The 12086-nt window shown below is 37.9% G+C and overlaps 1 protein-coding gene across 5 annotated transcripts in view; it reads left to right on the top strand.

The window, feature by feature from the left end:
* The window catches only part of arap1a (ArfGAP with RhoGAP domain, ankyrin repeat and PH domain 1a), a 75138-nt gene that overhangs the window by 17640 nt on the left and 45412 nt on the right, over positions 1–12086 (top strand). For 2 of the 5 annotated variants that reach the window (XM_081719773.1, XM_081719771.1), the window contains exons 23-28: positions 56–169; positions 698–828; positions 1042–1124; positions 1626–1661; positions 3983–4046; positions 4176–5436. In XM_081719773.1, coding sequence (XP_081575899.1) covers positions 56–169; positions 698–828; positions 1042–1124; positions 1626–1661; positions 3983–4046; positions 4176–4196 — 449 coding nt within the window. In that variant the 3' untranslated portion in view covers positions 4197–5436. Of the gene's footprint in view, positions 1–55; positions 170–697; positions 830–1041; positions 1129–1625; positions 1662–3982; positions 4047–4175; positions 6821–12086 lie in introns of those variants that run through there. The other 3 variants (XM_081719769.1, XM_081719770.1, XM_081719772.1) reach the window with 3 other exon arrangements.

The raw sequence follows: 12086 nt of genomic DNA on the forward strand, positions 1-12086 counted from the left end.
ATAAATACAGATTCAAAGATTTAAAAATAGAGTCATAAAAATGTCTGTTTATCAGAGCGAGAGCTGCACTACAAGGAAGCAGTGCTGCCAGTCTGTTACTCCCTCAGCCCACAGAGCCACCTGTTGGTCAAGAGAAGCCATTACACCAGTGACATCAATATGTATTTGAGTATGTGCAATTCTGCATCAGCTTCCTGTTATCTCCCAGATTAAGTATAAGATCCTTCTACAGTTCAGAGTGCTACTACCTGCGTCTCTGAGTTCATTCACTTATACGGTCCCTCATACTCCCATAGATCCTCTAGCTCTGTTCTTTTTACTGTCCCACAAACTTGACTTACATTTATGGCATTTAGCACTTTTATGACACTTTTATCCAGTGTCCAACAGTGTTAACTTGGCAGTGGTGGGGCTTGGACCAGCAAGTTTCCAATTACAAGTCCAGTACCTTCACCACTGAGCTACATGTAACCAAGGTTCCTTTAAATATGAACTAAAAACTTTCCTCTTCACTGCTCTTGGGTCTTCCAAGTTTCCCACTTGTGAAAGGCACTATATACATTGAAATTATTATTATTATTATTATTATTATTATTATTATTATTATTATTATTATTATTATAGTGGTGACCTCACTTTCTCTTTACACTTTGTCTCTTGACTCTTTACACAAGCCCACCTCTGTTTCTTCAATCAGGTGGTAAAGAGGAAGTGTGCAAGCTGGGAGCACTACGCATGAGTGAAGTTAAAGGGGGCAAATGCAAGAGCTTTTCCAACCGCCATTGTGAGCTGAGTGGCTCCACCTTCAGGCTGTACAAAGAACTGCAGGTGTGTCTATACATGGGTATAAACCTGAATATATGACATAATATATGTGATATAATAGTGGAGAAATACTCTGAATAAACTTAATTTGATCAGGAGTTGTTCAGTCTAAGGCCCCTATAAAGACAGCTCTATGTGTGTGTGTGTGTGTGTGTGTGTGTGTGTGTGTGTGTGTGTGTGTGTGTGTGTGTGTGTGTGTGTGTACTTTTATTGCAGGGCTCTCAGTGTGAGAAGGAATGGCCAGTACAAGAAATAAAGGTCTACCAAGGCTATATGAGTAAACTCCAGCCACCGACACCGTAGGTACACACACACACACACACACACACACACACACACACACACACACACACACACACACACACACACACACACTCACACACACACACAAACTGCAGCCATCTACGCAGTAAATACACACACACAGAAAGTACAGACACGTAGACACACACATATATATATATATACACACAGACACACAAACTTCAAACACCTTCATTGTAAATATATTACACACACAGACACACACATGCATATACACACATACAAACTACAGCCAACTACACTGTAATTACAGCCACGTATGCTATAATTACACATATACATTTACACAGATTACAGACACCTACAACATAATTATATACACACACAAACTACTGCTACCTACTCTGAAATTACACACACACTCACCTCACACACAAAGTACAGCCACATATACTGTAAATAACACACACAATTTTTAAGAGTAATATTTCTGAAAGTTATTGTTAATGCACTGTAATTTATTTGTTTGCTTGCAGGTGGGGCTTAACAGTGTTTCATGACCAACAGCAGTGGTGAGAAACAGTACAAATTATTGGATTAAGACTAAGCAAAGACAACAAAAAACCTGGAACTGATTCACCATTGGCATGGCAATAATGCCTTAATCCACTTAATCCACTTAATCCATATAATCCACATAATTCACATAATTCACATAATCCACATAATCCAGAACAATCATACATAGTTTTGATTATCATGAGAGATGTAAGATTCTAGGATGTTGTTAGAATTTTTGGATCACTCCAGCTGACAAGGCACACAATCTTGGGATACTTCAGGACAATCATTCTCTGTTCATGTTGCTAAATTGACTCAGTTATGCAGGTTCCTCCTCTATAATATCAGGGAAATCCATCCATTTCTCTCCACAGAAGGCCCTCAGGTGTTTGTTCGGGCCCTTGTCAGACTGGCCTACTGCAACTCACTCCTGGCAGGTCTTCTCCTCTGTGCCATCAGACTCCTGCAGCTCATCCAGAATGCAGCCGCTTGGCTTGTTTTTAATCTCCCAAAGTTCTCACCTCTTACCCCCCTGCAGTGTTCCCTCCACTGGCTCTCTGTAGCAGTTCCATCAGATTAAAACAGTGACAATCTCCTACAAAGCCAGAACAGGGTCAGATCCCATCTACCTAAAGGCACTACTCATTGTTCCCCACACTGCCTTAGAGCCTCTAGTACTGATCGACTCAAAGCACCATATCCCTCAAGACACCAACTGTTCTGTGTCTTGGCCCCCAGGTGGTGGAATTAACTTCCACTGGCTGTTCCTACAGCTGAGTCACTGGCTGTCTTCAAACAAAGACTGTAGACTCATTTCTTGAGTGAGTCACTCATATATGTGTGGAAAGGTAGTGCCTGGACCAGTTGTCATGTCAAGACAGATGACAGGTACCCATGTCCCTACCTATAATCCTATAAATAGATATAGTAGGCATGATTTGGTAGTGTGGGATCCCATAGCATCCAGGTAGTTGATTTTAAGTTATGTTAAATGCATTTTCTCTGCATATGTTGATGTATTTTACATGCTCTTCATTTGGGGAAGATAATCACAGCGTAATATAATTCCCTCACAGGGCACTTAGCATTGGTTGGAATAAAGGAGATGCTATAGGTATGTCTGCCAAGCCTTACAGCAAAAATGGGTTTGATTACAAGACTGCTGTGATGGCGGCAGTGAGAGAGTGATACGTTAGTGTGGATGAGAAGACTCTTTAAGAAGCCAAAAGGCAAGGCAGAACTAAAGTGTGTGTGTGTCAGTGGGCATGTCCCTCTCTCTGGGTGCCTGGGCATTGTGACAACTCTTGTCTGTTTCTGTGTTCCTTACCTAGGATGACTCCTGAACTATTGCTGTATCCAGCATATGTCCGTCCTATTGATCGCTACACTTCTTGTTTTTTAATCTCTATTTCTCTTCATTAATGTGGTCGGAGGGTCTAAACTGTTTGCATTTGGGTAGGAATTGTGTTTAGGTTGTGTTAAATACGGGATTCGGCAGTAGTCACAGTGTTTGTCACACGTGTTCGTAAAAAGAAAAGAGAAACGTCCACATGAGTCAGTGTAAAAAGTACAAGCAATAAAGGTGTTTATTGCAGATTAGCAACAAAATCACATCTCAAGGGACATTCTAAAACAGTTATTCCTAATTTGAAATGCAACAAGGTACGAAAACTGTGTTGGTCCCAGGAATCAAAACGTGTATCTTAATTAAAGTGACCATATGCAAAGGTTTATGAACATAATCCAAAACATAAAGAAAAGCATCCTATGCCTTTAACTTGTACTTAAACAATAGAAATTACACTCGTGCCATCTATATGAGTATTATAATAAATTACAATAATTTAATTACAATAATTACAATCATTTATGCACTTATACTATTTATGGCATTACAACAATACGCTAAACTTACAAAATACATTTTTAATAAATACAAGCAAGGCTAACAGTACAATTCGTACATGACTAAAGTACTTTGGCACCCACATTGAGGGTTGTATGTTGCTTATATGTTAAATAACAGCACTAGGCAACAAAAAAAGGCTCTGGCCCCGCCCCTCTCCTGGAATATTAGTGTGGATTTACACTCCTGAATCATCCATGGAGAAAGAAGTGTGACGACTGAGAGTGATCAAACCTATTTGCCTTAGGTGTAATGTTTGTGTTAGATTTGACACATAGCTTGGCTTTGTCAAGCTGCCGTTTCCACTGGCAATCCACATTAATAAGATTTATTTATGACAGAGACTACAAAGCTCGGGTGTGTGCCATACACTGTAAACCATACACTGTAAGCATTAAGACATAAAAGTCATTTCTTTCTCTCCAGGTACTTTTGCTGTGATTCTGAAGATGAATTCATAGAGTGGATTGCCACTATTATGAGCCTTCAGGTGATTACCTCATGACACCAGTACCATAGATATGCTACACCAGTACCACACCAGTACCACTGTATATGCTTCTCTGTTTCTCCTTTTTTTCTCCCTGTTTCTCCCTGTTTCTCTGTCTCTGTTTCTCAGCATGGTGGGGACTTGGGCTGATGGAGGAGGAAGATGGATGCTGTTGGATCCTGTTTTTTTTTGTTTTGCTATTTTTTACAGGGGGCCTTAACAAACAAACTAGAAATGTTTGTCATGTTTTAGATCTTCCTCAGGTTTCTATATATAAACATGCATACTCGCATTTATATTACATATTTACGCTTTATGCACTAACAGATTATATTACACCTTTATGTTCTAACAGATTAACTTCTTTGTTTTCATACAATGAACACTGTTACCAGAAAATCAGCAAATGTAGGTATTTACCAACTGAAAAAAAAAATCACAAATATGCACAAATGCTAAACTTTAAATAACTGCATATATAATTCTTCACATACTAGTTTGCACTAACAGTAATGAAAGCTACACACATTAAGATTGTAGTTTGAAATGGATTCCTACAGTATATGTATGGATTTACCATTTTGATGCCAGTAATTGTTCTTATTCAGAAAACATTTTGATAATGACCTTCCCACACAGTCATACTCATTAAACCTTTTTTTTTTTTTGTGTACATTGTTTTTTGTTTGTTTTTGTTTTCACAAAAAAGGTCATGAGTGTGGCTGCTGGGTTATGGATGGTGACAGAAAATGTCTGAACTTCACGCAGTCGCTCTGGTTTATCAGTGAGAGGGATTGCCCTGCCTATTGACTCTTACCTGTATCATAATGTATGTCAGCAGATAGATAAAAGCAGTATGGCTATAGTGGAAGTGAATCATTAACTTTTAAAAATCTTGTCAATAATGTCTGTTGTACTCGGAGGAACTTAGTGGACAATACATAAGCCAAAGCAAATTTATTTGTAGGCCTACAGCATACATTTCACACGCAAAAAAAGAGTGCTTTATGTTGGCAAGGATGAAAGCAGACAAAAAAAAAATTAAATGAGAGCTTTAGAAAAGAAAAAAAGGAATACATTGGCATTCATTGATGTCATAAAAATGTTAAGGTCAAAACAGAGGTCACGAGTTGGGTGTGACACAACTGAGCACAGTTGCATGTGTTCTCAGAAGAGCTGTATTTGTCCCTCGCTGTTGGAACTCAGATCACCTGCTGTTTTCATTAGACCTGTTTGCTATCATAGTGTTATCTCATCTATTGCTGTTGATGGGTTTGTCTTACAGGTTATTCCTATTTTGGTTCCCTCAAACGCTGTCATGTCATCTAGCTTTTGAACAATACACTGTGCATTGACCCTGATTTTGGATTAAACTTGCATTTAGATCCCATACTCATTTTTGTCTGTCACTGGGCTGCATACATAACCATACCACAGATTGATTGGAAGCACACTCATAGCAGTTCCTGTAGGGGGACATGTCTGGTCTGGGGTTCTGTAGCCTGAGTGTGTTCTCCTTAGTTCCATGGTTTGTGGGGTGGAGATACCAGCAGGTTATCCAAATTGCTTGCACCTGTGAATGGTAAACAGTAGTCTGTTGAACAGCTTGCAAAGTGAGTCTTCTGAGGTGTGGTGGAGAAAGGCGTCAGGCTTAAATGTGTTGGGTTTGTGGAGCCTGTTATGTATCTGACGGCAGTTTAACTGAAAGCCTGGAGGTCACTGGTACTGACCTTACCGCAGGTTTTAGTTTTAGTCATTTTTCACTGATATAACCATTCTTTATGTTGTCAGGTTTAATACACAATGTTACCAGTGAAAGAAAACATTCAGAGATCAGCTACATCTGTTGTGAAAGCACTATATAGGTTTTGAAGTTCTTAGAAGGGCTTCAAAAATTGTGAAAACATTTTGTCTTATGGAGTTTTAAAGTTGTAAGAGTGTAAACATTATGATATAAATATCTATTGCTTTGAACATAAACTGGTTTCCTCTTTCTGTTCCTTCCACTTCCACTTTAGTGTATTACCTTTTGAATTTTGTGATTAGTAATATTTTTTTACTTTGCGTTTTGCATGCTGTTGTCAGCATTTATGTCTTGTTTGTACATTGTCAGTTTTCTCAAGTTTTTGCTTTGGTATGTCTGAATGCTGTGGTTCTTCTGTCCTTGATATTATATAAAACATTAATAATAATAAGTATTATTATTAGAACTATAATAACTATTATTATTATTATTATTATTCATTATTATAACAATAATAATAATAATACAAATAATAAAAGTATTGAGCTTATTTCTAATCATACTCATAACTCAGTTAACTCTAGCCTCGATTTACTTATTAATTTGGTTCCTGTCACTTTAAAGACTTTCTCTTTTTTTCTTCTTTTCCACTCTTTTCCCACCTTCTCCTCTACTGCCTGGGATACAGTCTGGGAAAGTCCAATATGTAGGGGTGGACAGTTGTTGATTTAAAATGATTCTGCATCTAAAAATTCCACGTGATGCATTTCAAATGTTAATATCTTTAGATAAAGATTTACAGTGGAGCTGTTTGTAGCAAATATCTTGTTTGCCCATTGAACGTACATAATTTTAAAAGAGAGATCTGCAACCCCCCACCACCCCCCCGCAAATGGTTTTATTTTGACGATTGAAGTTTGGGATTATTTACAAGATGCCTCAACACGGGTTGCAGAATGATCATCACCATGAGATCCACACAGAGCTGTCACCTGTTTCTACTGTCATTGCTAGGAGTTCTGCTAGTCGGGTATGTAATTATATTTCCTTCTCTGTTTATTCATACTAACAAAAGAGTGTTTAGTGTATCACCGTATATTAATAGCAGTTACTGGTCAGGCCCCTAACCCTGTTTGTCTACCTCTGTAATATGATTGGGCTTGTAAGTTGCTCTGGACAAGATTGCACATGTGAGAGTCAACAGGTTCAGGCAGTACAGAAGTGTGAGAAAAGCTATGATCTAGAGCTTCAGGTTCTAGGGTCCTACAAATGGGGCTTAGTGGTTAATATGTTTTTGTCCCCAGCTGGGTGGAATTTCAACGTTTCCCTGTATCTGTGCAGTTTTCCATCCCATAGTCCAAAAACATGAAGGTTAGGTAAAAATTGGCCTGTTGCAAAAGTGTGTGTGAATGATTGTATTCCTACATGGATGGCACTCAGTGCTGGGTGTTGTCCTGGATAAACTGGATAAATCAATACTGGTGGCTTCAAGCCTAATTATGTTGAACCTTTATTATTATATGCTTAAAAATGACACATTTACATTCCAGAAGTAAGAAGCCATGTAACTTAAGTAGTACTGACATATACTGCTGACAAGTAATACAGTTGTTTCTCATGTGGCTTTCCAAAGTGTGCCATATCTGCCATCTACATCACAGAGTGAAAATGTATGACAAATTCCAAAAATCAGGGTAGAATGGTGGCAGACAACAATCATTTAAGTTTCACTGCTTGAGTTTAGTTTTTCTATTTTCTATTCATAGTCATGAACTGGGGACTTCTATTTCACAATACTGATCCTTCTAACACTGCAGTATTATCTGCTACTTATGCTTTAACCAAACCTTTAAAGCTCTGGATCTGTCCTGAACCATTACTCCTGAACCACTAGTCCTGAACCATTAGATCCAGCGAATTACATTTCTAAGAAAAGATGAGCATGCAAATATTGTATCATGTGAGTCAAATATTTCTTTTAATATTTCTTTCATTTTAATGAAATGTCTCATCATATAATCATATGAGTCACAAAATGTTGCACATATAGTAAACATTAGATAAAAGCTATTCCTTTCCAGCACAATTGTATTAAGTAAGGTCCAACATTAAATAATACCACTCCACCCCCCACATACCCATAAGTTAATTCTGGTGGAAATATCACCGTAGATAATTTGTGCCTTCCCGTCCGTGTCTTATAGTGGCAGTCTGTATTTGTGATGATTAATTGCATATAACGCATATAAAGTCAAACCCAAACACTGTTTGTTTTTATTATGCTTTTTCCTTTTTCCTAATGCAGAAAATAAATAGAGTTTAATATTGATTGTAAAAAATTAATATTGATTGGAAAAAATAAATAATTGGGGAAAAAATTGGCCAAAAAACCCCCTAAATAATACTGTTTTTAAAATTTAGAGTTATGAGGTAAATGTTTTTTTCAATACCACTTTTATTTTGATAGGAATAAGAATAGGAAAGGAAAAATGAAAAAGGATGACGCATCACACAAATCCCTCATTTCTGGCCCACATCATTAGACTGCTGTCAGCCTGAAGGAGACCATTCCGATGTAAAGTGTACAGACAGCTCTTTGTATGGACCATAAACACAGTAGTCTGCTGACTGTATCCGTGTACATCTTGAACAGCCGTAATCTGTCCAAAACTTGCTTGTGTTTTTATCATATCTGAAAATATTTCATTCTTAGCCAAATGTGCTCTGGAAGGACCCTGTGGGACATTTTCTTTGTTTGTTTGTATGTATTTTCAACAGAGTTGTACTTCTAGTGCAGTGTTTATGTAATGCAGTGTGGGGGCACTGATGACTTAATACTCGACTTGTAATTGGAAACTAGCTGGTTAAGGTACTCGTAATCTGAAGTTTGCCAGTTCAAGTCCACCACTGCCAATTTGCCACTGTTGGTCCCCTGAGCAGGACCCTCAACCCTTGATTCCTAAAGTTGTGTTCGGTAATAATTGTAAGTCATTTTGTATATAAGTGTCAGGTAAATGGAAGAATGCAAGGTTTATATTATGACGGCTACTGCCAGAGACAGAGAGATGGTGAACATTGTACTTAGCTTACAGTGAATGCTTAAATGTTGTTTAGAATTTGTTGATTTGTGTGTGAATTTGTATATTCAGTTCAGTGTTATTAGCATTTGTTTATTGTCAGCCTCCTCATGTCTGTCTTTGTAGTTAGCTTCTCCTATTCCCTGTTTAGATGCTGTTCCATTTTCTGCATGTGAGCCTTTTTAAAAGCATCTTTTGCAAAAAAAAAAAAAAATATCTTTTGACTCTTCTTCCATGTCACGGCTACGATTTTAAGGGTTTCTGCTTTTATCCTTATCAACCTGTGACTAATAAAGGATTGTTAGATTATGTGCTGGCTAAATGTCCATGTAACCAGTGTCAAAAATGCTAAAACTAGGATGTTGTCATTTATTTAATGATTACAAAGTTTCCTGCAGGTGTGTCTTTACCTTAACAGATAATGGTGCAATATATAGGCAAGGCAAACCACTTCATATACAGTGGCAATTCAAAGTGCTGTGTCACATAGACATAGCAAAATAGTAAAACATATTACTGTGACGCCGGAGGCGAGGCATGATGGACAAATGAGCCGTGTCGCACACAGACGTTTATTTAATACACTTAACAAAACGAGCACAACGAAGACTGCTACGAACGAACTCTGAACTGAGCACAATGAACCACACTGCTTATATGGGCTCACACACCAACACCTAAACAGGACTTTATATACATACACAGTAACGATGTAAAACGAGGAACAGGTGATACACGGGAAGGGCTTGGCCATGCAAACGAACACACACACACACACACACACACACACACACACACACACACACACACACACACACACACACAGGGAGACGTCTGGGATGAGGGGGCCGTGCCGTGACAATTACATCGTGAGATCTATCACCTCTGCAGGGTTTTTGCCAAAAATAAAAAGAAAACATCACAAAACCAATGTATTAATATAAAGCTAAATACAGTTAGATGTATAGAAATGAAAAACTAAATAGAGATAAATGTTGAATTAAAATAAGATTAATAAAACATATAAAGTGCGTACAGTGCATATAAAGTGTTGAGATAAAGATGAAAATAAAGACATCATAAATTAAGATTAAAAGAAATAGAAAAGCACCACAGTGCATAAGAGTTGTCTGTGGGGACAGTGCTTAACCTGAGTTGAAAGCTGGCTGTCACGGGACGCTACTGCCCGGCCTGCCGCGTGCAGGGGGGTTCGCCCTTACGTGTAGCCACGCCCTCTGTGAGGGTGCGCACCTGCACGGGGTTTAGACGTGAAGTGTTTGCATGACTAATGAAACCGCTGTCAGTGTGCACCTCGTCGTTGTTCGTGTTGATGAGTATCTATGTTAAACGTCTGTGTTCGTGTCGCCTTGTTAATATCCACATCGAGATGGTTATGTGTATCCATGTTCACTGATTACGTTGTGTGAGTGCCACTGTTTTCTGCGTTATATGTAAATAAACGTCTGCCTGCGTCGAAGGAGACTGTGCGTCCTACACCGGGCCCTGCAGCACGCGGGGTGGTACAACACTGGCCTAAAAGAACATTTTTAGTTTAGATTTTAAAACATCTAGTGTTGGGGCTCTTCTAATATCCTCTGACAACTGGTTCAATTTAAATACTCTAAAATAGCTAAATGCTCCCTCTCCATGTTTAGACTTTACCTTTGGCAAGATTAATTCCTAATGAGCTGAGAGTTCATATAACACAGCTACATACCATATGAGTGATTTAACCACCAATAATACCTTAAAGTCAACTCTGTAATATACTTGTAAATGTTTTTTTCAATACCACTTTTATTTTGATAGGAATAAGAATAGGAAAGGAAAAATGAAAAAGGATGACGCATCACACAAATCCCTCATTTCTGGCCCACATCATTAGACTGCTGTCAGCCTGAAGGAGACCATTCCGATGTAAAGTGTACAGACAGCTCTTTGTATGGACCATAAACACAGTAGTCTGCTGACTGTATCCGTGTACATCTTGAACAGCCGTAATCTGTCCAAAACTTGCTTGTGTTTTTATCATATCTGAAAATATTTCATTCTTAGCCAAATGTGCTCTGGAAGGACCCTGTGGGACATTTTCTTTGTTTGTTTGTATGTATTTTCAACAGAGTTGTACTTCTAGTGCAGTGTTTATGTAATGCAGTGTGGGGCACTGATGACTTAATACTCGACTTGTAATTGGAAACTAGCTGGTTAAGGTACTCGTAATCTGAAGTTTGCCAGTTCAAGTCCACCACTGCCAATTTGCCACTGTTGGTCCCCTGAGCAGGACCCTTAACCCTTGGTTCCTAAAGTTGTGTTCGGTAATAATTGTAAGTCATTTTGTATATAAGTGTCAGGTAAATGGAAGAATGCAAGGTTTATATTATGACGGCTACTGCCAGAGACAGAGAGATGGTGAACAGCTTACAGTGAATGTTTAAATGTTGTTTAGAATTTGTTGATTTGTGTGTGAATTTGTATATTCAGTTCAGTGTTATTAGCATTTGTTTATTGTCAGCCTCCTCATGTCTGTCTTTGTAGTTAGCTTCTCCTATTCCCTGTTTAGATGCTGTTCCATTTTATGCATGTGAGCCTTTTTAAAAGCATCTTTTGCAAAAAAAAAGATATCTTTTGACTCTTCTTCCATGTCACGGCTACGATTTTAAGGGTTTCTGCTTTTATCCTTATCAACCTGTGACTAATAAAGGATTGTTAGATTATGTGCTGGCTAAATGTCCATGTAACCAGTGTCAAAAATGCTAAAACTAGGATGTTGTCATTTACTTAATGATTACAAAGTTTCCTGCAGGTGTGTCTTTACCTTAACAGATAATGGTGCAATATATAGGCAAGGCAAGCCACTTCATATACAGTGGCAATTCAAAGTGCTAAGTTAAGGATGTACATGTACTTTTGAATAAAAAAATCAACACAACAATATCTACTGGAGCCAAAACTACTGCAAAAAAGCATACATAAACTGAAATTTTAAATATACAGTCATTATATATTGAAACACTGCAAGACTCAATTGACTTCACTATTATGACACTGAAAACCCAACACAATGTTTAAATAAAAATAAAAAATAAAACAAAAGCCCTCATGCTCAACAAATGCAAGAATAAATATCTGGAATCATTTGTTGGTGTCTGTTCTTTTTTTTTAAAGAAGTTTAAGTATCAGTAGGAGTTTCAAGTGTGGATATACAACCTCCTTAATACA

This window comes from Electrophorus electricus, chromosome 8 (assembly GCF_041902795.1).
Source record: "Electrophorus electricus isolate QZ-2024a chromosome 8, ASM4190279v1, whole genome shotgun sequence".
Taxonomy (NCBI): Eukaryota; Metazoa; Chordata; class Actinopteri; order Gymnotiformes; family Gymnotidae; genus Electrophorus; species Electrophorus electricus.